Source organism: Pseudochaenichthys georgianus, chromosome 3 (genome assembly GCF_902827115.2).
Source record: "Pseudochaenichthys georgianus chromosome 3, fPseGeo1.2, whole genome shotgun sequence".
In the NCBI taxonomy this organism is placed as follows: domain Eukaryota; kingdom Metazoa; phylum Chordata; class Actinopteri; order Perciformes; family Channichthyidae; genus Pseudochaenichthys; species Pseudochaenichthys georgianus.
This window is the reverse complement of record NC_047505.1, coordinates 9,606,607-9,633,045: the sequence shown is the minus strand read 5'-3', so window position 1 is coordinate 9,633,045 and position 26,439 is coordinate 9,606,607. Positions and strand designations below refer to the sequence as shown.

At 41.3% G+C, this 26,439-nt stretch overlaps 1 protein-coding gene and 1 long non-coding RNA gene across 2 annotated transcripts in view; one reads left to right on the top strand and one right to left on the bottom strand.

The window, feature by feature from the left end:
* Positions 1 to 26,439, top strand: part of LOC117462450 (neural-cadherin-like) — a 575,403-nt gene that overhangs the window by 363,112 nt on the left and 185,852 nt on the right. The window contains 7 exon segments of the mRNA XM_034104697.2: positions 2,899 to 2,992; positions 3,740 to 3,743; positions 7,590 to 7,641; positions 7,644 to 7,699; positions 7,701 to 7,757; positions 9,103 to 9,118; positions 16,080 to 16,309. Coding sequence (XP_033960588.1) covers positions 2,899 to 2,992; positions 3,740 to 3,743; positions 7,590 to 7,641; positions 7,644 to 7,699; positions 7,701 to 7,757; positions 9,103 to 9,118; positions 16,080 to 16,309 — 509 coding nt within the window.
* Positions 17,837 to 24,528, bottom strand: LOC117462469 (uncharacterized). The gene is made up of 3 exons (XR_004553828.2): positions 24,160 to 24,528; positions 24,014 to 24,081; positions 17,837 to 18,030 (listed from the first exon to the last, which is right to left on the bottom strand). It is a non-coding gene; the product is annotated as an uncharacterized lncRNA (long non-coding RNA).

Sequence of the window (26,439 nt, the reverse complement as noted above, 5' to 3'; positions counted from 1 at the left end):
AAAGTGATTCTGCCAGCCAATGAATTCCTAGTCAGACCTCGGTAATTAACGCTCACAGGCACACACCATTTGTATTGTTCCTTTCACCTCTGCCTCAACCACCCACTGTCGCCACATTAACTTTGTCTAGATGATCGGCTGTTAGTCGCAATGACTCCCATGGTGCTATCCTAAGGGTCACGAAGGCAAGTTGACATTCATTTAATCACAGCTTTAATGTTTATTCGCCTGGAGCTTATTTTCTTTGAGTTTAAGGATCTAACACCAACCACTTACTCCAGTATCTGCTCTCAGACTGCAGTCTATTTGTATCACAAAAAGCCTGTGCCACATTTCCAGGATTTTGAATTAAAAAATAAATTGTTTGGCAATAATTTAAGCAATACATGATGTCTTTATTGGGCATACACAACAGGATGAAATACACTTTAATACATACAATAACAATCAGAAAAAAAATATTCATTCTCCACAAAAACTTGGAGGTTTTCTTTTTTATACCTGGTCAATTTTTCCCTATCTTTTGTCAACAAAGATTGACTTGATTTTGAAGTGACATGGTTATTACTTCCATGATATATATATTTTATTTACAAGATCCTTCCATTTACAGTTTTTGAGGTTATCATTTGTGACTCAAAGTCCTTTTCATTTACTTGGATATTGCTACTCTTGCTACTATAAATAGTCATGAATCATTTAATCGTTTATTTGAATGTACATTAATGAACACTTTAGACGAATAATGCTTCAAGGGTAAATATGCCGGAGTTTAGCTTTGAGCTCATTTCCATCCGTAGTCCCTGACATACAACATATAAGAACATGACATTTATAAACATAGCAAAAAACAAATACAGGATATGCAAAAGAGCAAGAGCAGCACACACAAGTATTTACCACATGGCAGTACACAATAGCAGCAACGACAAGAGATGATACAAGAGCTACCGGTACATAAAGTGCGAGAGGAGATACCTCTGTGTTAAAGTGCATTTAGCGGTGATTGCACGTCTGGTTGTTTCTCAACCATTCTTTGAGTTGACCTTTGAAGCTATTGAGAGTGGGACAATCCCGTATCTCAGTTGGGAGGCTGCTCCACAACGAGCTGCCTTTAACGGAGAGGACATTTTGTCCAAAAGTGGTTCGTCTGGTGGTTGTGTGAACTCGCCATAGCTAACTTGTTTTGTTGTGTTTTGTTCTTGTTCTTCATTTGTAATTTACGGGCGGCTGGCTTTTAGGCGCAATACCGCCCCCTGGATTATAAATAGTGTAATACTGCCCTGAGTGACAGACTTTTTTCCCCACTCGTATTCGCCGTGTGACTGCATGTGCCGAACCGTGACGTCCGAACCGTGACGTCCGAACCGCGACGGTACGGGACGAATACGGATACCGTTACACCCCTAGTCTGCGGTGGACTTCACAGTCTCCTCTGGTTTCTGACCTAGTGCAGCGTCCAGTGTCTTTTTTGTGGACGAACTCCCCTAAGGGGGGGGGGGGGGGGGGGGGGCAGTCCATGTAAACATTTATTAAAAAAACACGTACTTTTAAAAGACTTAAAATCCTCAAAACTCAAGAAATGGTGCTTTTCAAGGATGGTACAGTGGTGGTATGAATTTGGCTTTCTGTCAAACACCTCGATAGCTCTCTCGTACAGCTGTTCTCTGGGTTTCAGGTTTGTGGCACAAGCAAACGACCAGTTTGTCAAACAGTATTCAATGTGGGATACAATCATACAGTGGAGGTCTGACTTTACAGCATTGACAGTTAAGAAAGGTCTAATTTGTTTAAAATGTTGCAAGTTGAATTTAATGGTATTGGATACTTTCTTAATATGTTTCGTAAAAGTCAGGTTCGAGTCCAGTATGACTCCAAGATACTTGAAGTGGGGGACTAGTTCTATTTCTGATCCGTTTAAAAACACGTTGGATCCTTCGATGTTGACTGGTCGTTTACTGAACATCATGCATACTGTTTTCTTTGCATTGAACTGTAAGCAAATGTTGTTTAGCCAGTGATGAACCTTGTCTAAAGCATTAGAGAGACAGGATGAGATCATTGCAGTGTTCTTCCCGTGGACAAAGATCACCGCATCATCGGCATACATTTGCACATTCAACTCAGGACATACATTAGGCAAGTCATTAATGTACAGAGAAAACAGTAATGGTCCAAGAATGGAACCTTGTGGAACCCCAACAGGGTTCACAAGGTAGGGGGATTCGGCTCCGTTGACCAAAACACAATGTGTTCTGTTCGATAAGTAAGACTTTACCCACTGTATTGCATCTGCCATAACATTGAAAAATCATCCTTCGTGATCTTCTCTGGTGTTTTTCCAAGTAGTATATGTGGCTTTTTATTTATATAAATACCAAACATAATTGACATTTCCCTTATGTATTTCCCAGAAGCGACTTCTAGCTTCACATAGTCAAAAGACATGACTATCATTTGCCTTCTGCTCATCACAAAGTCTCATTTTGAAGTAGAACCGCTCTTGATGTTTAACATTTGTACAGGATTTCTACCTTTTATCGGTGTTTTCTGTTATGCATTGCCTTCTGCTAGATGGTGATTGTGAAAGTAGCATGGGATATGTACATTTTTATTAAAAAGGTATCAATAAATGTTCTTCATTGTTTTCTGTGTGTGGGATATGTGTATTGGCATCATTTGCAAAGCTTATGCTAATTCAGGTATTACAGGTATAACCCACGCAGCACAGACTTAAATACTCGGACATGGAGATGCTGGGAATGAACACCTACTCCTACCATGGAATTAACACCTACTCCTAACTTGAAATCCAGTATATGTATATATTATAATTGCTATAAGAATGTGTATGCAGCGTTAATGGTCACTTAATACTGGTTTGTTGTCTTTTATCAGGCCGTATGCCAACAACGGTGCTTGGAAAGGTCTACTCCCCCGACCCCGATGACTGGGACAACAAGACGTACGTGTTTGAAGGACATTTGCCAAGGTAAGAAATAGGACTCTTTATTAGCCATTCAGGTTTCTCACGTAACAACAACAAATAATTGCTGCAAAGTGCTTAAGGAACATTTTGTTTTGGCCTAAATCAGAAGGGCCAATCACGTGTAGTTAAAACATTTGTTTTGTCGAAATTCATTTTTGTAGAGACAATTTTTTTGGGGCTTTAGAAGAGATTAATTTGAAAGGAGATAGAGTGGATGAGGCATTAAAGGACCGCAGGCCGGGTTTCAACATGCATCCTCGAGTCTACGTTTATGTCGACCAAGTGAGCTAAGGGAAATGCATTTGTATTGATCAGTATATTCCAATCAGAACTGCGAGTAAAGCAAGACGGCAGGGTCTTTGTCTCCAGGTTTGCTGCACTATACTTCCTTCTCCGATGCCGATGAGTGTATCTCTGTAACCGGCCAAAGAAAAGGCACAAAGACAGATCCCTAAAACAAAAATATATCACACTTTATGGGATCTACTGGCAGCTGCATCTGTATGTGCTGCTCTCTCTGTCACCATCTACACATTGTCAAGCGAACCCGACGGAGATCAGAGTCACACATTGCATCGAGCCATGTTAAATCCAGCTAATCTCACCGCCATGTCTATATTACATGTTTTTCTGGTGTGATTGATTCAGACTTTTAAATAATGCAGCGCAACAGCGCCCCTGAGTGAAATATCTCTTGGGAAGAGGAAGGCCATATGATTTTTTGTTTCTCATCCAATCAATTCTTGAGAGTTATGTACTAAGGAAGCCCTCCAACTTTGCAGAACCACTGCATTATACTGCTATTTTGCTGGCTACAACTTCTAAACATAGTCCTTATTTCTTGTTTGCAATGTGGTCAGCAATCAAGTACGGAGCAGCGTCCCTGATGTATTGATTACGCTGCAACTCCCTCATTAAATCAGCCTGATAATTCTGTAGAGTCTTCAATTATTTACCGTCTTTTTATCACCCTTTTCCCTCATTACCACCCTGTCCAATGTTCCTGCTCAGGTCGATTCCTTATTGGTCCTTGTTTATCCCTGTTTGCCAACGTGTCCTGTTACCTGCTATAGATGAGCAGATACATCTTACATACGTAGCTGTGTGAAAATGTCTCTCCCTTTTCTCTTCAAGTCAAAGTTCAGCCCGTAGAGGACAGGGTGTAATATGAGGGATTAGCATTTTACAACAGCCTTCATATTTTGGAATGTTAGACATACAGCAGGTTTCTTGCCGAGCTGTACTGGGTTTTTACAAAAAGGCACCGATTATAGCTTATTCTGGTCTTCTTTATATACAGCACTAAGAGACCACTGCAAAACTATCAGTTTCTCTGCTTTTACAATTGAAAGGTATGTGTTTGAGTTATATTATTATGATCTTTTTTAAATCTACAAACTACTAACAACATTGTTGTCGGAGCTTGAGAGTAGAGCACGTACAGCAGGAGCCACATTCTTTAAATCAGAGCTGGGCCAGGCAAAACACCAAAGCATACACTCTCTCTGACAATAACCGTCCAAACACCATCAAGGATCTGACAACAGCTGGAAGACAAACAGAATCACAATCAGGATATCAAACAAGAGGGAAACACAGAGACAGGAAGCAACCACAGACAAAAGACAGGGGTGAATACCTTTCACAATAAAACGGTAAACAGACGGATCGTGACACTCCAAAATAAAACGCAGACAGGTGTGTTGGATTTCACCAGACACTGGAATCAAATGGCTGCTATGCACGTAGAGATTGGTATTTAAGAAGACATTGAAGGTGGTTTCTTAGTCTTTTCCAGAGCTGTATATTCATTGTGAAAAAAACACACTTGTTGTACTTTTCAAATGTTTTGCATTGTAGTCGTTTTGACTGTGTTGTATTATTGTAATTTAGTATTGTCATGCAGCACAAACATTTAGATTAGGAGGAACGCGCCGCAGCTTCAGAAACAATGAATACAAAAACACAAATAAGCCCACCTCCCTGAGTTTCATTTCATCCAATTTCAAGCACATGGAGCAGTGTAACTAATTGCCCTTTTCCCCAGCCCAGTGTAGACTATAGTGAACGCAAGTCCTCCGAGCAGAGCCAATGACTTCCCGTTCTTTTCCAAGAGATATCAATCCGTAGATGGTGGGAGAATCTAAGAAAAGCTGTATCCAATGAATCTTGAAACAGTTTTATAGCAAATGTCCTGCTTTGCCTGGAATAGAAGTGGCTACTAATTTAAGTAGGAGGAGGCTTCAGCAAATTGGTAAGTGCCAAATCGGAAAGTTAGTTAATATTCTTTTAGTGAAACCTGAAATTAAGTGCTCGACATAAGATGTAATCTACCCTCTCCAGCACATGCTGCACAATGACTTAATGCGTCTCTCGTCTCTACAGGGGGTTATTATTTGATTTGCCAAGGTTGTGCCGTGGTCCGGCTCTATAATTAGACTTGAATGAGCTCATTTACTGTACATGGGGAGCATGGAGACAAGGACCAAGTGAAATTGCTTCCTCGCGTGTCTCGGTGTCGATGAGTCAGTTTCATTTTACCCTTGCCTTTCTCTCGCTAATGCGTCGTCTCTGCTCACTTTCTATCATTGTCCCAGGGGGCAATCTGTTTACAGCAGAACACAGAGTCAAGACACACAATGAATCAGAACGTGGCTGACGGCGGTGAAAGTGTTTTGGTTTGTCTTCATCTTGGACAGTTGCAACAGGTGTAGGGACTGTTAGACATGTGTTCTCCGTTGTTCTATTATTCATATCTTTATTCGTCAAATTGTTTTGGACAGTCACATTATTTTCCTCAACGTAGGTATTATCTTCATGTTTAGACTAATGCACATCGTAACTTGTGTTCTGTCAGGGCTTGCAACCAGTTCAACAAAATGGTTAAATTGCATTTCGATACACATGTTAGCTGATCGCTGGTTTGTGTTGAGAAAGGGTTTATTTTGCAAGCAGGGACCGAGTTTGGATCATCGTGTCTGCAGGCAAAGACAAGATGTTGGACAATTGTGAGAAGTTCCAGATTCCCTTCAATGATGACCAGAGATATCCCAAACCTTACCAGTGCAATGTTTCTATAGTTCCAACAACTCATTCCATTAACAGTCTGCACCTCCAGGATTACATTTCAATCTTACCCTATCCATCATTTCATCTTTTAAACGTCATCTTTTTAACCAGGATCTCCTTAGATCAAGTTACTACTTAACTTAAGTTAAATAAGGTGCGTCAGATCAAATACAGATCATGTTGAATGGGACGTGGTATTGAAAGAAACCCAATTAAAAGACTTCTGGCCACCATTTGGGGGGGTCTTGACATCACTATTACTTTTTTAATGTAAAAAAATGTATTCTGGCTTTTTACAAAATAGGAACGTTAAAGGAGCAACGTGTAATGCCTTGCCACTGGCCCATTAAGAGGCTAAATTGTATTGCTACTAGTGGGTCAGAACAATCTAGACATAGTCATCTTTCATATCAAAAAATAAAATTAACTAACAGAAGTGCAAGAAGACTCACAATTCAACCCAACAGCTGAGCCTCTGAGAGTCAAACAACACTGTTATGTATAATATGTACGTGTGTTGTTGGCCTCGAGTTTATTTGAGCTTCATTTATCTCTTCAATAATGAATGGCTGCAATTCGTGCTGTGACACCAACCCATGGGGAGCTTAACATACAATATAATCTGTTTGACTCTGGAGCTTAGACAATAAGCACGCCGTCATACTGAGCGTTCCATTCCACTTATCCAGTTAGCATGTCGACCTTTGATGGGCAAATCACTGAAAGGACTGGTCTCCGCAGTCTCACTGACACGTCTGGAGCAGCCTAATGACTAATCGGTACCACACCAGCGGTCAGTCCTATAGATTCAGCAACGTAACCCTGTCAGGCTCCGAGCCATTAGAAAATAACTCGGGCTGGGCAGTGTTGGCCACTGGTCGCATTCGTATCGGCCCTCAGGGATTATGCAGCAGCCAGGCACATGTGGTGGCAACTTGAATGACCTCAGACGTCCCTGCGCACTTCAGTGTGTCTTGTTATTAATACTTCTTAAAGGAAGTGTTGAAGTGTAACAGTTTGCCATTTTAGTCAAAGCTTGAAGTGGATAACGATTTGTCTCAGGCAGATTGGCTGATCATGTAAAAGGCACATTTTTTGCGGGTTGACCATGTGGTTGATATTGATTTAGGGTTACTTTGACTCAGACGGTAGATGGTCGAAGAAGGCCCAGTCAACATGTCAATGATACTCAACCCCAAGTTGCTCTGGCCATGTGCGAATGGAGCTGCGTCTGTGCGAATGCTTGCTTGTATATTCAAAAAGCACTTGAGTACAATTATTATTATCTTTTTTTAATCTACAACTACTAACAACATTTGTGTCAGAGCTGGATGGCAGAGTACGTAGAAGCCAATGCAGAAGACACTTTCTTTAAATCAAAGTATTTATTGGCTGGGCCAGTCAAACCAAGTCACAACACCAACACGAAGAACAGAGAAGCTCTGTATAAGTAGGGTCCAATAAACATGGTCGAATCGAATATGTAAAAAGGTGTTCTGATACTGGTGTCCGTGTTTCTTCTTTCCCTCAGTTACTTCATCTGAACAAGCGAACAGGCTTACTGATCATCAGGGAGAACGCCCCACAGGCGCCTACGAGTTCCAGGTCCGTGTGTCGGATGGAGTTTGGCCAGATGCTGTCCTCTACCATCACTGTGCACGTGAGGGAGCTGCGAGACGAGGCCATCTACAACTCAGCGGTCTCTGCGCCTGGCAGTAAGATTAACTCTGCGCACGCACGCCACAACGCACACACGCGCACACTCGCCACACGCACACATACGCACACACGCACGACACCACACGCACACACGCACACACACACACACACACACACACACACACACACACACACACACACACACACACACGTCTCTATGTCTGGTCAGAAAAGGTCTGTGGTTTAGAGTTATCTTAGGTTAACTCGGTCTAGTCCCTTCTACCGTGTTCCCCACAGTGTGATGTTAGGCACCACCACAGCCCAGGATGTCATGTGACTTAAGTTCCATTGTTAGTTGTTATTAAGGTAGCTTACGAGTCAGAAACTTGACCTTAGACAATGAGGTGAAAGATTTGAAGATGTGGTTAAAAAAATGTTTTCAAATATCTTTCAAGTCCAAACAAAATGCCATAACGCTATTTGACCATAATACTATAACCAGGGGACTTCATGTGACTTTGAAATGGTATTAAATATTATATTGTATAGGCCTACCTCTTGCTCCGGTGCTGGGTGCACATAAGCCTACATGCTGTGTAGAGAGATGTGAATGTGCAGCCTAATTGTGCTAATTGCTATAATACCATATTATAGACCTTCAATTTGAGGCCTTATTCCATATAATATCTCTCTAAGAGAGGAAGAAAAAAGCTGCGGGAAAAAACAGTCATTACGACGAGAAATTACAAGCTATATTGCAGAGGACTAATATTATAACATTACCTCTGTGTTCTGAGAAATATATGCAGGGTCATTTAATTGTGGAATTCTTACTTGATAGGTGACAACATGACAGATTAGCGATGAATTGAGATCACAGACGACCCTCTTGCAATTATTATATATGAACTCGGGGAAAATGTTTTTTAAATATTTTATAATATTCAGCAGATCAGGTTTTTTCAGGGCCACGCCAAAGCTCAATGTTGGTACAAATATCTCTCTACTGTACGTCGTAATACTTCCAAATAGGCACAATATGTCCTTGACTTATAATTAAAGTTTGGATTTCTACTCGTTTGTCTGCTGCTCCTTTGTATAGCAATAGTGTTGTCGTTTCATTTCAAGTGTTTACCCTTTGTTGCTATTACAGCAACAGGTAGGACCTAAAGCAGGGGTGTCAAACTCAATTTCATCGCGGGCCACATTAGTTTTAGGGTTGCACTCAAAGGGCCGGTTGTAACTTTAAGACTATATAAAAATACATATAAAACAATGTATTATATATTACATTATTGCCTCTGCATTGGATTATTATCGGATAGGGTAATAACTTCATAATTAACTACGTCTGAAAGCAGAAGTCTAGGGCAAATAAGTGCAAGTCTCTTCAGTGTGCATGTCACAAAACAAGATGCATCGTGGGATATGTAGTTTATGGGCAACGTGCTTCTGTAAAGCGGCATGTAACCGTATAATAAACATATTATATTCTTTGCAAGCTCTTGCGGGCCACAGAAAATGAGGTTGCGGGCCGGATTTGGCCCCCGGGCCTTGAGTTTGACACCCCTGACCTAAAGCAATACCCATTTAAAAATAAAACTGTGCGCAGCTTAGTATTGCTTAGGGAGTGGAGAATGTTATTTGCTTACTTGTCTCCAGTCATAGGAAATAAAGAGTGTCCCTTTGCAAAAGATTACACCCATTATTAATCCCCGACTCCTGGGATCCCAGCTGCCGTAGGTGCCCGCACAGAAAAGCCCGTTTCCATTACTTATGTTGGCAAACTAATTAGTGGAGAGGTTTTGCTCAGGCAGCACATTCTGCTCACATGTTGCATCCATCATTACCTGATGTATAGCGCATCGGCTGTCTGCTCAGAATCACATTTGCTTTAGAGAAATGGGACATGGCTGAAAGATTTGCATGATTTCAGAGATATTGAAATAGAAGCAGAGGTGGGGGGGGGCACTCCGAAGACGAGAGGAAGGGAGGGAAGGAAAAGGAAAGGGAGGAAGGGAATGTCAAGCCTCATATAAGTAGATAAAAGGATTGGATTTGCTTCTGGAAACGGAGCAGAGGTAAATGAATGCGCACCAAACCCAGAGACAATATTGTGGGAGAACAGCTGGCGCCCACGTTCCAATATGTGTGGAAGGCAATTGAATCCATCGGGCGAATTGTCGACGAGCAAAGTGTGTTTTGATGAAAATACGGAAATCAAATGAAAGCAACTGCTCTTGACGAATGGAACTGTTTCCAGTCCACTGAATTGAACAAAACAAGGTTAAGTTTGTCAACAACCTGTAACTGACACGTGGTTTTGGTTTGATGTACCCGGGCTCTACAAGTATTGACGACTTTGTACCTGCAGTTCAGGAATAAGCACCACACACATTTGATGTTGTAGGTTTCAAAGCACAATGCAACATGAAGGATTAATGACTGGGATCATCCTGAGGTGTCCATGTTCGTGCGTTTGTGTTTGTGGAGGATTTTGTACAGAAACCATTTCCAGGATTACATTTTTCCATGTGGAGCTTTGGCGTAAACAGTCTCATCGATTCTCAGTCGCGGGGATTATGAGAAATATTCTACTTATAGCATTACTTCCACCCTCCCTGTAAATCCCATATCAAGAACAAATGTGGAAGGCAATGAGCATACACAAAGACGGCGCTAGTTAAGTCTGCCTTGCCGATATTTTTTTTTTTTCTCTCTCTCTCTCTCTCTCTCTCAATATTGATCGAAAGGTGGTAAACAAAAAGTCCTTGAAATGTCCACATAACACTCGCTTGGATGTGAATGCAGAGTGCTCAGGGGGAAAGAACTCGTTGAGTGGGTTCACTCCATGCAGCCGGCTGGCGTGGTTTGTGTTTGTGATGAAGGGAGGATGACTTTTTAGAAATCTCTTGGCAAAGATAATGGTCCTTTAACACAAGAGGACATATTATGCCAGGTTGATACTGCCTGTAGCTGCATCACACTTGTCACCCTCTGTCTGAAACCAGAGCCCAGTCTGCTCTGATTAGCTGGTTAGCTGAACGCGTCTGTTTGTGATTAGTCAACCGCTTTAGAGATGTCCCGCCCCTTAGCCTACAACGTGTTGGAGCGCTAGACAATGGAAGCACAAGTAGTGATGTCACTATGTCCAAAGGAGTTTATAACTTAATTATGTTTCACACTGTACATTTTATATTCATATTTAGTTTAATATGCTATTCCTTGCACACTTATAAATAATATACGTTTACATTTTGTTAGTTGTAATTTGGCCCTTCATGTTATTTATTTGATACGATTTAATCTTCTGCTTATTTTTCTCCTCTTTGAATTTTTCAAGTGATGTGCAATGCCTTGTTTTGACATGCTGCTGTGACGAAAACAAATCCCAATTGGGGATCAATAAAGTAGATCTTATCTTATCCAATGGAGGCGTTTCAGGCAGGGGGGAGTGTGTGGGAGAGAAACTCCCTCTGGAGGGAACGTTGTGATGTTAGCTTTTGCCATTTACAGGCACAACAACCTATAGAACACAATAAAGGAGACGGAAAACCCACAAAAAGCATAACGGGGCCTCTTTGACTGACGCACTGACTCAAAGGGCTACCAGAAGCTGTCCTTTGTCACAAAAATGACTTCATAATCAACATTCTGAGAATCACAGTGGTTCTCACAGAGAGAGAATGAAAGCACACACACATACAGTGGATGTGTGAGTGTGGAGAGGCAGAAAGAGCCTAGGCATTAAGAGACAAGACATGGGGCTCAGAAAGGGCTCAGTGGATACAGCGAGAAGGATCCGGGCTAATGTCAGCTCCCATCATTCAGTCCTGCGGGAGAAACAAGGACACGGGCAGACAGAGAGACAGTCAGGAGGGAGGGGGGCTTGGGGGGAGAGGGTAGTAACTCCTAACGCAGAGTGGCAGCCTTTTCATCTGGCTTTGATCCAACCTCACAACTCACATCTGCCTACTCCTTCCCAGAGGCTTCAGTGGAGTCGAGGTGGGGGTGCACAGATCCACTCACTCCTGAAGGCTCGTGGTTTCAGACAAATAATGAAAAAGAAAAACACCATAATGGTCTTTGTTTTGTTAGTGTTACTCTTTAGTCAAACTTTGTTATCGAGGTTTGAAAACTTTTTAATTACTTTGACCCATTTTTTTTACAAAAGAAAAATAGAAGATTTTACCGAACCATCCCATCCCGGCGGTGTCTTCCCAGGCAGTTCTACTTTTGATAGATACGTGAACCTGAGAGGTAATCAGTAGTTATCTGAAAATAAATATGTTTGAAGAAAAGACAATGTTTGACTGTGAAAATAAGTATTGAATCAACTCCGCTGTTCTAAGAGGGGTTTATTGATGTTCTCGTACCAAGCCTTTTCTTTGACATTGCATCACAATAACGACAACACAGGTCAAAACTGTTGATCTCTGTAAGATCGCGGAAAAGGTAGGACCCAAATGCAGACTACAAAAACGGAAAAAGGTTTAGAAACAAAAAGCGAGCTTTATTTAAAAGCTGATAACAAAACATGGCATGAATCAAAACGGTAGATCAGGAACACAAAAACTGATCGTGAAAAACACGGAGGAAGACCGGAGAGAAAAACATGAAACGTGACGTGAAGGGAGCACGAACAAACAATGAACCGACAGGGGAACACAGGAAGAGACGAGACTAAATACAGGGAGGGGTAATCACGAGACGAGAAACAGCCGGGCAGGGGAGGCAGAAACACAAGGGCAACAGGTGAACACAATTAGACAATCAGACACACCAGGGAAACTAACGACAGGAGGAAAAACACAGGGAGAAGGACCAGACAAGAAACAAGGAGGAAAACATGACAGGGAGAACAGAACAGAAAAATAAACCCAAACCTAGACATACAAAACTAAAAACGTGACATAACATAAGAATCGTGACAAAAACACAATCGGATTAGCATAATTGTTTGCAGAATGTAGTTGGCACTCAGATGAAACATAAATGTTTCTTTGCTTACTTGTATTGATTGTAGATTGTTGTCTCTAAGGTATACACACTAATTAATGATTAACTTGACTTACCTTAGATTACAGAATAGTTTTGGGTCATATACATTTTCTGTAGTCCTGCTGACAAAGGTACAAACAAACCTTTCCGAAAACATAACGTCCCAGACTGTATTGTGTCCAAATCGCTGGTTCTAGTCTATTGATGAAAAGATAACTTCAGAATTTCCAATATGTGTGAATAAATATGTTGAATATATAATATTTTCAATTTTTTATTATTTTAACTTTCACTTTGTCACAACTCTTAATTTGGTTATTGGTGCATGCCAGACAAACTTTATAAATGGATAATGAACTGTATGCATACAATAGCTGAAATGTGTGTTTGGGAATTATGAAATAATGGAATTTTAAAGTTTAATTTTGGATATAGTTTATAATAATATATAAACAAAACATATTAAAAAAAATCTATTATATATAGAATTTGTTTTTGTCAATTACTTGTTGCAATTGTCTATGATGGTCTAGGAGAGAACCCTTAATATTCTTATTTTGATGATAGATAACAGTTATATTTGCCTAGTTTAGCACACAATTCCACAAATGTATAAAGAGGGATTCATACAAGACTAAAACCCATTTGAATTGTTAACTGAGACTGCTGAAGCTTCATATTAGATTAAGCTTTGTATTTTTACAAAAAATAAGCATGGTGCACTTTGTCCTTCATCTCTTATATTAGGATCACAGAGAGGGACCTCATTAAATGAGGTCCCTCTCTAATGTGTTAGTGTTATTTTATGTTAACACTAGCAATATCTCAGAGTAGCGTTGGTGCTCTGCTCCGACAGTCCAATTGATTCATTTGCATAATGGCCGTATAAGCGCATGGAGACAATGAATGGGACATAGAAATTCATTTGCACGCAATATAAACCCACAGTGCTCTTCCTGTCATATGTGTGAAATATCAGAAATGAAAGAGAAAATAATTTCAAACTGTGTAGTGTACTGTATAACATAGAGAAAAGCATTATCATTTCTTAATGATGGTATTTGTATAGCTACTGTAGGTGTACATAACAAGTTAAGTGTTGCCTCCTCAAGGATAGAGAGTTGGAGAAACACATACAAATACTGATAGGGAATAGTAATGTTTTGGTTTCACAAAATAATAATAACTTGTAATCACTTAACACCATCATTTTTGATTTGATTTTATATTTATTTATAGTTTATATAATGTATTGCCAAATAAAAGTGCTGTTAAACTGAACAACAGATGATGCAAGGATGGAGAGAAAAACATATATATGCTGAAGGAGACTTGCAGTTGTTTTTTTGTTACAACTTGCACCATCATTTATGATTACATGTATTTAATTTGCCAGGATTACAAATCTGAGATTATTTCAAAGTGTTTTATTAATTTTTTTTAATGAGAAAATAGTTTCACACCTTTTATGTTGGGCTGCAAGTTACATTTTTTTTTTTAACTTGGCAAAATAGATCCAACTAAAAGTAGTTTATCGACTATAGAGTGATACAGTGATGACATATTCTCGTAGGCACCTGAAAGTTAGACGGCCAGACATCTATCGACGCCGAAAATCGGCTTGATGTGTAAGGACCTTTACACTGTTAAGAGTTTACCAGCTTTTTGTTGGTTCAAGCTGTTAGATAAGCTATCGTGCTGAGTATGGTTTGTGTGGGCTGTGTATCCATTGATGTCCTTGCCTAATGGAAATGTTGTCACAGCAGCACAGTCAGTACAATGTCTAAAGAGATGGCGAGTGATGCGGCGTTAATGGCCTATCAGTGCAAAGAAAAGGATACAGACGCTGTTGGGCGAGTGATTTTGAGAAAATATTACCTCTAAGGAGAGTGGCTCATGCTGGAGTTAAGGGAGTATGCAACAGGCTTAAGACTGGAACCCAATGCCAACACTTACAGGCATCTATAAACTCAACTTGGTTCAACTTTATACCGACATTTTTACCTAGGACCCCTAGGACCTCATTCCTTAAACGAATACACTCTATTAGCTTTGCCATTGCCATTTCAGAGGCTTTTCCTTTTACCCCTTTTCCACCAAGAAGGTTTCAGGGCCAGTTTTGAGGCGATGCTTGATTGTTATACTGTTTTTCATCAATATATTATAGGTCTCAGATATATAAAAAACATGTCTCTGAAGTGTTTGGCTGAAATACCAAACAGATAATTGTAGCATCCCCTCTGTTTCAGCCCTGTTTCAAAAGTGCTGATTCTCTGTCTGTTACTTTAGATGAAAATAAGGAGCCCCTCCCCACGCCCCTCTGAGAGGTTTGGTTAAAAAGAACACAATGGTGCTCTAGGAGGAGATTCAGGTGATAAGGTGGGGGTGACATGGTGATGTATAAAATACATGAAAATGTGGATTTTGCATAATGGGTGACCTTTGAAAACCAGTTCCCATCATAGAACTAAAACGGAACTGATTTTGCAGTGAAAAAAGGGTATTTTAATTTGTGTAGCTGTATCTACTGCTGCTAAAGTCCACGTTTTCGCAACCATCAAGCAAGTCTGAAAATACCACTGTGCTCCCCATGTCTGGAAGTAGTAAAGGAGGGAACATTTTAACCTGGAATCTGTTTGTTTTTTATGTGGAACATTGGTACTGAAGATGGACCCAGATTGGAGAAACTAAGTCTCTGTTGGTTATTCTTGTAATATGACCCAAGCTTGTTTCTGAAGGTCTTTTGATGTATCTTAACCCTGACACATCAGGCCTGTTCATAATCTTGGAAAGCCCAATGGTCTATAGATGAAGCTTGAAGCTGATCGGTTTTTTGTTAACTTCCACATGCTACCACAAATGCTGGTCTTTTTTTAGGAAATAAAAAGAGGAAGAATTAATTTCTTGCTCAAGAGCCTGCTGTGGAGTAAGATTTGAAATGGATCCACAAATTGTCAAGAGTTTAACTACCTTTAATTGGCACAGTTTGGTATTGAAATCCAGCCCCCAATCATGTCCTTCTTCAGCAAGCACACACACAAACACACGCATAAACTGGCATGCAGCACATGCACAAATCACCAAACAAAAGATGTTGACAGATCAAGTGAGCCATTATCAATAATGTATCATCATTGCTCCAGTCTCCAGTGTTCTGGACTGTTTTTGAGTTCAGTTTGGAAATAATTGGATTTATCCTTGAGCGGGGGTGGAAATAATGAGACCACTTCTATACAGTCTAAGACTCTAAGACTCCAATCCCGTGTGTGTGTGTGTGTGTGTGTGTGTGTGTGTGTGTGTGTGTGTGTGTGTGTGTGTGTGTGTGTGTGTGTGTGTGTGTGTGTGTGTGTGTGTTTCTCAGACATCACAGCAAAGGAGTTCATTGAACTGAGAGGGAAGCAGCGGAGCCGCTACGAGCTGCTGGTGGACTTCCTGTCTAAGATGCTCTACGTTCCACCTGATGATATCAACATATTTAGCCTAATGGATGTGAAGGTGCAGATGCTGGATGTTCGCTTTGCCGTGCACGGTGGCGCCACCTTCCTCCAGCCAGAAAAAATCCATGGTTATCTTACCGCCCACAAACAAAAGGTAAGTCTTTGTGTTATTTAGCCTTTTATCCATCAATACTAAAGGTATACGGTCATACAATCTGGTGGTTTTGTTGAGTGATCTCTTGGTGAATGTATTCCCATTCCAGGGGCCTCATTTATAAAGGATATTACGCCCAAAAAATGGTGTACGCCGGTTTCTATGTAATGTTTGTGATTTATAAAATACTAACTTGACGGGAAAACGTGCGGTCCTCCACGCAAACTCTAACCCATGCACTTAGCACACAAACGGGAGAGACGGGAAACTGCGACACCGTTGGCAGAAGGAAGAATGGAGAGAAATATGTGGAAATAATACGGCTATGTTATTTAAACCCACCTCAAATATGTTGTGTTAATGTTATGAAATGTTTTCTCATAAATGATGCGGTAAGCAGGAGGACAGAATTACGTCTAAACTGACGCCGTTTTGCTTTTCTATAGGTTGTAGATACGAGCATGGTTTATCACGTTTAATCGTGTTTTATGCCGTTTGCCAAGACTTGATAAGTCGCTCGTAAAACACAGGAGGTATGGAAACTAAGAATACCATATGTGGTAAATTGTACAGCTAATATAACACATTAGTTGTATTTCCTTTAACTGGTGGATATAGAGTTGCTGCGGGGAGGGGTTGAGATGCACAGGCTGCAGTGGAGACCAGAGTCCTGCATCGGGTCGGGTACCCGCGGGTACCCGATGGGTACCCGACGGGTGACCCGCAAAAAAGGTGATTCGCGGGTGGTATTTTTCCAAACGCTTTTTTCCGGGTTCGGTTCTGGGTAAAACAAAGATGATGCGGGTCGGGTCGCGGGTGTTGCATAATAAATATATTGAAATAATGATAATTTAGTTTAGTGTTTAAATCCTCAGACCTCTCCCCCGCGGGACCGTGCATAATCATAACCTCTGCAGCGCATCAATCTGCTGCTGTGCGCGCCACATTCGAAATGGCTGAGGTGAAGCTCTCTAGCGGAGAATACAGCATTTCAATAACTCTTCCTCAAGAGCGAAACCCAGCGTCTGGAGGCTTTTGGTTCCTAGATGGAGAAAATAACCAACATCCCACGCTTTTTGAGACAAATATGCAACTGCGTGTGTTAATAATTGCACGTTTTAACTGCTCATATATAGGCTATGCGGGTTCGGGACGGGTCGCGTATCTTGTGCCGACGGGTCGGGTCGGGTTGCGGAACTAATTGGCAATATGTGCGGGTAGCGGGGCGGGTTCGGTATTGCACGTCGCGGGTGTGGGGCGGGAGCGGGTCTTGAAAATCAGACCCGTGCAGGACTCTGGTGGAGACGCTGCGCACAGCTGATCGACAGCTGGGACACAACCCACCAAATACAAAAACATAATTCAGATCCAGTCGTCATGACTCCACTCCGGAGGGATTCCCAATCATTTCTTACAGTTTCTCATCAAGGGGGTCTCCTGTGTTATGCTGTGTTCGTTATTCTCGCGTCCAGGAGAAAGGCTTTAAAAGGAGACTAAATGGAGTCTCTGGGAAGGTTCAAATGGTACTTTAATTAATAAAAAGACACGGTAATGTTACAAGCAGGAGATTGTTCAGTCAGGAGAGAAAGGCTGCAGCTTCCTCTCCCAGTGGTGGCCGTGCAGAAGAGAGCTCACAAGCCTTCGTCTTTCCCGCTTGCTGGCTGTTTGCTCCTCCTCTCTGTGAGCTGTAGTGCCGTAGGGGACTTCCCCCCCTCGTTCTTCTGTGTACGATATTGCGTTAAACAGAGGATTTCGAAATTTTACAATCATTGCTTACTTCCACATGCCTTTTCTCCTCCTTATCTGTTTAATAACTTTATATGTAATACATGTTAACAGCTTCAATAGCCACTTTAATGATACTAATGGACGGTAGTCCCGGATGTCGTCATGAAGGATTTTCAGAATAAAAGCTTGGTATTGAGAACTTCCGTTTTTTTCCAGAATAAAATAGCATTTAAACCAAGCGGCAAACTCTGGGGAACAGCCGGGAAGCCAATACGGAAGTGCCACACACTGCAGTTCATACATGGGCCGCTAGGGACTGGCTGCAGAAAGGAGCAATTTCCATAGACCCCCATGTTAAAATGCCCAACTTTACAGCAGAAATAAACATGTTTCTACCCCTGGATGCAATACATATTATTATCGATATAGTTAGATTCCACCTTCATGATTATGAATCTGTGAGTGAATTGTTTTCTAACACGACCCTTTTATTTATATTAGGTCTTAAAGTGTTTGCATAAATTAGGGTGTGGTCACGTTGATGGACACGTACATGCCTCACTGTCAGCTAACAGCAACTTGTCCACTCTGCTAGGCTACACCCATAGAGGCTACAACGTTAGTTAGTCATAGTACTGTACTTGACCCTTTAGCCTTAGCCGTGTTCGTGGTGATTGTGCCTTTTAGGGAATATTGTTACTAATACCAGACAATTAAAATGTCGTGATGTGCGCTTGAATGAACTAACAGAACTTCCAAGAAGTCTAAAATGATAATATTATATGTTAACCCCGTTCGCAGGTGTTTGTGTGCTTGGTAGCTTAGCTTGTTACTTATTAGCCAGCTAAGGACGTAACCCTTTATGCATACATATACATTTTAGTTTATGATTCAGCCTTGGGTAAGACTTTTATAGTCTCTGGCTATGACGCCCATAATGCCAAACGGGAGCAAATGTTAATAGGGGACCCAATTATCCCAGTGGTGGCCGCCGGAGCTAACGGAGCCGCAGGGGGCTAGCTCCAGCCGGCGTGGAGTCCGTCTTTTCTCAACGTGTGAATGACAAGCATTAAAAGTAACAAAATATAGCTAATTCTCTTGCAGATTGTCTCATTTGATTATGAATGTAACGTTTATATAGGGGAACTACACTGTTTGCAGTAACTTGGTATGCATGTATTTCATGTTAGCTTAGCTTCTTAGCCTGAGCTAGCTCTGTTTACTTCCAGTTCGGAGGCAGCAGGTCCCGCCTCGGCTCCGCCTCTTTGCCCTTATTTGGAGCAGGCGGGATTAGACTCTGAGGTCACAGTCGAGCCGTTAGTGGCCGACTCCGCCTACTAAGGGCTTCACGGCAACTCTGCAGAATCCTATGGGTGACGTCACGGACACTACGTTCATTTATATATACAGTCTATGATTTAAACTGACGGTATGTTTAAGCTATCAAACATTGATTTTAATTTCTAACACCTGTCCCCGGTACAAACACACTGCCTGAGGAAGGCGTATTTATTTTGTCATTAACTTTTTTCGGACCACTTATTTATATATGTTGGTGACGATCCGACCTCCATGCTGCTACTCTGGTGTGAGATGTCTTTTTTAGCTGTCGTCATTTCCTGCGATCTTCTTCATAAAGTCAGTCAGAATGAATGAATGGGCGTTTCTTTGACTATTTATAGGCAAATATGGGCGTTACGTGGATCCCGCAAAAGCTGCACCGCATTTCGAGTCGATTGTGATTGATAAAGGGAAACCGGCGTAGGAAGTGCCGTACGCACTTTCCTCGCCGGTACGCAATGTTTTGTGAATCGGAAAATGTCGGAACATTTCTGTACCTATTTCTTGGATTTCTACTACGTAAGCAACCTTCCCACGTGAATCCTACGCACAGCGTTATAAATGAGGCCAAAAAACAAAATCTCCATAACATAATCTAACCAGCTGCACACCACTGAGCAAGTGGACCATAAAGGCACTGGATAAGTCCACATAGAAATCCCATATGGCGGATTTGAGTTACAGGCAGCAGTCTTGCCTCTGGCAATGTTTTGGCTGAAGCCTGCGTTCAATTCCAACAAATCAAATGTGTCAGTCGAAGTCCTACACACAACAAAGTACACAAACTGCATCAGTAATAAAGCAGTTAAGACGGAGCAGTGTGTTAAATATCTTGACTCACCCTGGATAAGAAACTAATTTTAGAACAACACACTTCACCCGTAAATAGTGTGAACAGACGCTGTCATCTTAGAACTCAAAGAACTTTCTGTTGTTCTAACTATAGGCTATTTTTCAGGAAAACATGCTTAGTAACTAATGTCATATGTATGAGTATGCTTGTGTTTTAGCCAATGTATATATATATATATATATATATATATATATATATATATGTATATCTAGATGAACACCAAAATATATTTGTATTAGTGCTGTCAAAATTATCGCGTTAACGGCGGTAATTAATTTTTTGAATTAATTGCGTTAAAATATTTAACGCATGTGCAGAATGGCCCGCCACCAGTGGCAGCGCCAGGGTATGGCTGGGGTAGGCTACACCCATACCAAGAAATGGCTTAGCCCCACCATGAAAAATGATGTTAAAGTAAGCAAAATAAAGTCTGCCAACTCGCGGAGTAAATTGCACAGACAGCCGTTAGTAAGATTGATTTCAGTAGCCACGGTTTTGAAAACTTTTGTCGCGTAGTGATCGTCTACTCAATAGAACATCTTTGATAACGGCGTGGTGTTGTTGCAGGAAGTCCCGACGGAGAATACTTTTGCTGTAGTACAGGGGTGCACATAACTGGTACGCAGGTTATGTGCGTAATCTGAAATGCGTACCGTCACTTGTCACAAAGCGCATTTGCGTACCGACGTACTTGTGAAGCTTTTCCAGAAGGCGGTTAGATCACCGGACGACAGAGTCGGTCTCCGTGTGCACAGACAGGGCTGCTGTTAACGTCGGTCTGTACAACGGAATTGTGCCAAAACTACGCCAACCGGCTGCGGAGGGCCCCCCCCCCCCCCTTCACTGGAGAACTGCGCTAAAACAGCTGATCACAACGTTCACACTCTGTGGTCACGAAGTACTCCACTAGCCGCCGCCGCCCCCCCCCCCCTCCCTCTGTCGACTTTCCTGAAGTACTCCCCCGTTGATAGAAATCAACACGTAATTAATTAAGACCCCACGGTTTGATGATTGATAGGTGTGTGGGTTGTCTTTCATTTTGACACGCAGAAAAACGTTATAATAAACATAGATACTGTATGTTAAATGGATATATCCGCCTTCTTTCATTTATCTTTCCATTCCCACAACAATATACATAAATAAATGGCATATTTTGGACATAGTTCGAATGGTGATTAATCATGATTAATTAATTTTTAAGCTGTGATTAATCTGATTAAAAATGTTAATCGTTTGACAGCCCTAATTTGTATGTAATTCCACCTAAGGTAGGAAACCTATCTCACCTGCTTTCATGAGAGTGTTTGCTTGACATGGTGGAGACAGTGTTCTGCCCGGCTTTCTTCTTTGATTTCTTTTGACGGAAAACAACTCTTCATTGCCGTCTTAACAGACATAAAACAAGAAAGAACATCAGAAGTATGTATTTCTCGACAAACTGATGATCATTTGTCCTAACAACTTCCCTTATTTACTTTCCCTCACTCGCTCTGAGTTATGCATGGCAACACACTCTCACTCCCTAAGCGTCCAATAGCGACGTTTGGTCAGTGTCCGTGGCGTCCAATTGTGACGCTCCTAGGCTCCTTCAGCGTCATAAAGGGACGCAAATAGCTTTCAACTGATTGCAATGTATTCCCATCTGTCGGGATTTGACGCTCATGGAAGCACGGCATTCGTTTATGTCGGCTGCCCTTAAAGGTAATGTGAGCGTCCATTCCCAGGAGTAAAGGATGGCAGAAGACTCTACACTACCCAGAATCCCCAGCTATCGTTTGGACTACACCATGTGCTCTGTTTGACAAACCCCGTGATAGTCCTCAAGCTCTGTGATTGGAGAGTGTGCTCCGAGGGTTAAGCCGATTCTCGAACAGCACTTGAAATGGGATGGAACCATGGCAGACTGTCCAAAACTGGATTTGAACGGGTGCACCGCGTCCCCCCTCCCCCACCCCGTCCCCAGAACTACACATGCTGGCTATTCTGTTTCGCAACATGTTCTCTATGGCACGTCTCTACTGGGAGTTGTAGTTTTAAAAGACGTTTTCGTATTTCCCATAATAAGAAGTTGCCAGTATTAAACTGTGTACATCCCTGGAGGTTTAGGGGACAGGAAACACTCACATTTAAAACATATAATTAATAAATGGGTGAAAATTGCTTGTGCCCATTATGGGCAGTATTAATATATATACCCACATGCCAGCTAAGGTCAGAAGAGCTTTATTTAACAGCTGGTTTTATGTGTGTGACCCCTGTGATAACATTACATTACATTAATTGATAAGCCTGAAACATGCACTTGTCAAGGTTCAGAGGCACATTTTGCAAATATGGCAGTAGCCATCGATCAGCTTAAGATAAGATATACTTTATTGATACCAAGTTGGAACATTTGCGTAACAGTTAAATATGCAGTTGTGTTTATTTGAAAATCATTTAGTATAATCACACAAATTCTGTGTTCTTTATTTATTGATTGTTCAATACCTGACAAGGCCGGAGATGAAATATCTACATACATCTTATAAGAGTATAATACATTATGTATAATATCAGTTAAAATAAGTGCTTCAACATAGTTAACATTGCTGGAGGTATGCACAAATATTGATAGATGTCTTGTAATGCACTATTGAGGAACCTGCAACCCAAGTTTTTCATTCAATGCAGAACTACACCACAGTTGTGTAGGCCTATATGATATGTCAATAAACCTTAGAAAGGGATGTGCAAAATAGTCGTTACATACAGTCTTTAATGAACTATTAGTAGAGAATAACGAGTAATGAATATACTTTATAGGGATCGTATTAATATCTAATAATAAAAATAATGAAATTCAATAACATGCTTTAACCAGGTTAAATCAGCTGTGCACCTTTATGGTGTAAATACAGCCTATCTACCAATTGAATCAATTATAAAAGTCAGCCGAATTAGTGTTGATACTGCAAGGAGACGTATTGTGTGAAAAGAAATGTAAGATGTTGTTTAATGGCTGATATATTTATGATCCACGTCACGTTTTCAGTTCCTCATGTTTGTCTTCTCATCAGGGCTCTATAAATACAGAACTACGGCAGATATGTAATACCGAACCGTGTATTACAATGCCGTTATGTGATGACTTTCAAAGAGAAAAGCAAGCACACTCGGAATAAAGTGTTTTCGGTCTGTTTCCGGTATTTGTTAATGACGATGTGCTGTGAGATGTGAGACTGGAATTGCACAGGGGGAAAATAACGTAGGCTATCTTTAGATGCGGATTTTGTTAAACTAATATGTTTAGGCTGTGGAACAGCACTATACATTGACGGGGAAGGGGGTAGCAATAAAGATAACACCATTATACAGTTACACAACATAACAGAAATAATATCGATAGCAGCGTCCCTAGCAACCACCTTGGTAACAATGAAAACGTCGCGATTTCCTGAAGTAATCTTCGTAATAACTAGCAAACTAAAGATCATGTACATCCACTGCACACATAAGTAAGACAGAGCCCACCAGGAAGGGAGAATGTTTATGGCACCCCTGGAAAGTGGTTTAAAATGACTGGTGAATAGCCTACTTAAGTTTATTGCATTAAAAGTTATCCATGGGGAAGTTCATACATACCAGCCTGTGCGGCCAGTTGCAGCCACAGAGCCCACAGGGAAGGGAGAGCGAGACCCAACAATCCCACGGCCAAATCCCACCGTGACATTAATAACAGTCAGTACACCAGAGGAACCAAGCTGAAGATGAGAACACGGCAGACAACGGCAACTCACCAATAGTTGCAACACTGCAAAACCGGGAACCTCCGGAGCCAATCCTCCTCAAACGCACCGGGCGTCAGCTGCGCTAAGACAGAGTAGTGTCAAGCCGGGTGTCGCTCGTGCCCATGAATAGATGACAGAAATGCAAGAGGTTTTACCTGTCTGGTAGAGAGTGTGATGCGCGAGCTACCACGCCAAACAATCCACGCGGCCACATTCAAGGAGAAGCGGAGGGGGAGGGAGCAGATTTGTCTCCACTTAAATAGCAGGTGCGCAAAATAGCAGGTGCGCTGGCATGGTGCCAAGCAGCGTCACAGAGGGAGGAGACGTGACGTCCGGTCACACTTTTATGGATTTAGAAAATGATTTTATTGATTTAAAAAATAGTTGTATGTATTGATTTAAATTGACATGCATCCGCGAAGAAAAATAGTCCGTTGTTACTGTTTGAACTAACGTAGCAACGGCAGGAACTGCTTCGATAGCGTTTTTGAGGAGCTTTCTGATTACAGATTTGAAAACATCGCTGCTTGCTTTAAAAGTAGCACAATTCATTATGTCAAACCTCGGAAAGTATCTAGATATCCCTGCCCTGATGCCAAAGTAACTGCACACTGTATGTTTTGCCGTTTGATGTATATGTCTGGACCGCTGCATAAAAAGGAGGGTTTCTGCCCGTTACTTCTCCGCTGTTTTCTTGTCCCTCTTGTCTTTTTCTTTTCTTCACTGGGGACTCATCAGCCACTAACCATTACTCCAAATTACTGTGCTCTCCAAATATATTAAAATGAATGTTAAAATCCTCCATGTTGCTATCACAAGACAGCGGAAAACTAAAGACAATCAAACAGTTTGCTTGCTTTTCAAACTGTTACATTTGAAAAACAGTTAGAGCGTCTCTTGTCAGTTTGAAAAGCCAACGGTAGGACCTGCTTGCGTTTTTGAGGAGCTTTTTGATTACAGATTTGAAAACATCGCTCCTTGCTTTAAAAGTAGCACAATTCATGATGTCAAACCTTGGAAAGTATCTAGATATCCCTGCCCTGATGCCAAAGTAACTGGCAAGTGAATATGTGTCGCCGTTTGATGTCTATGTCTGGACCGCTGCGTAAAAAGGAGGGTTTCTGCCCCGTTACTTCTCCGCAGTTTTTCTTGTCCCAGTTCCAAACTTGGGTTGCAGGTTCCTCAACAGTGCATTACAAGACATCTATCAATATTTGTGCATACCTCCAGCAATGTTAACTATGTTGAAGCACTTATTTTAACTGATATTATACATAATGTGTTATACTCTTATAAGATGTATGTAGATATTTCATCTCCGGCCTTGTCAGGTATTGAACAATCAATAAATAAATAACACAGAATTGTTGAATATAAAACACAGAATTTGTGTGATTATACTAAATGATTTTCAAATAAACACAACTGCATATTTAACTGTTACACATGCTGATGTAACGCAAATGTTCCAACTTGGGATCAATAAAGTATATCTTATCTTAAGCTGATCGATGGCTACTGCCATATTTGCACAATGTGCCTCTGAACCTTGACAAGTGCATGTTTCAGGCTTATCAATTAATGTAATGTAATGTTATCACAGGGGTCACACACATAAGACCAGCTGTTAAATAAAGCTCTTCTGACCTTAGCTGGCATGTGGGTATATATATTAATACTGCCCATAATGGGCACAAGCAATTTTCACCCATTTATTAATTATATGTTTTAAATGTGAGTGTTTCCTGTCCCCTAAACCTCCAGGGATGTACACAGTTTAATACTGGCAACTTTTTATTATGGGAAATACGAAAACGTCCTTTAAAACTACAACTCCCAGTAGAGACGTGCCATAGAGAACATGTTGCGAAACAGAATAGCCAGCATGTGTAGTTCTGGGGACGGGGTGGGGGAGGGGGGACGCGGTGGACCCGTTCAAATCCAGTTTTGGACAGTCTGCCGTGGTTCCATCCCATTTCAAGTGCTGTTCGAGAATCGGCTTAACCCTCGGAGCACACTCTCCAATCACAGAGCTTGAGGACTATCACGGGGTTTGTCAAACAGAGCACATGGTGTAGTCCAAACAATAGCTGGGGATTATGGGTAGTGTAGTGTCTTCTGCCATCCTTTACTCAGAAAAAATATTTGTTTCTCCGAATCGAAGAGGAAAAATACAAAAGCATTGCACACAATTTAAACCAATCAATGTTGTGTAATTAACAAGGATAATCTGGTGTTTTTTAGTCGATGAGTAGTGCAGATATCACTGTAAAATCAATCGACAGTAAGAGGAATACTTACTTCCGGGTGTACAATTCTCCGTTATCCAATGGGAATGGACGCTCACATTGCCTTTAAGGGCAGCCGGCATAAACGAATGCCGTGCTTCCATGAGCGTCAAATCCCGACGCAGATGGGAATACATTGCAATCAGT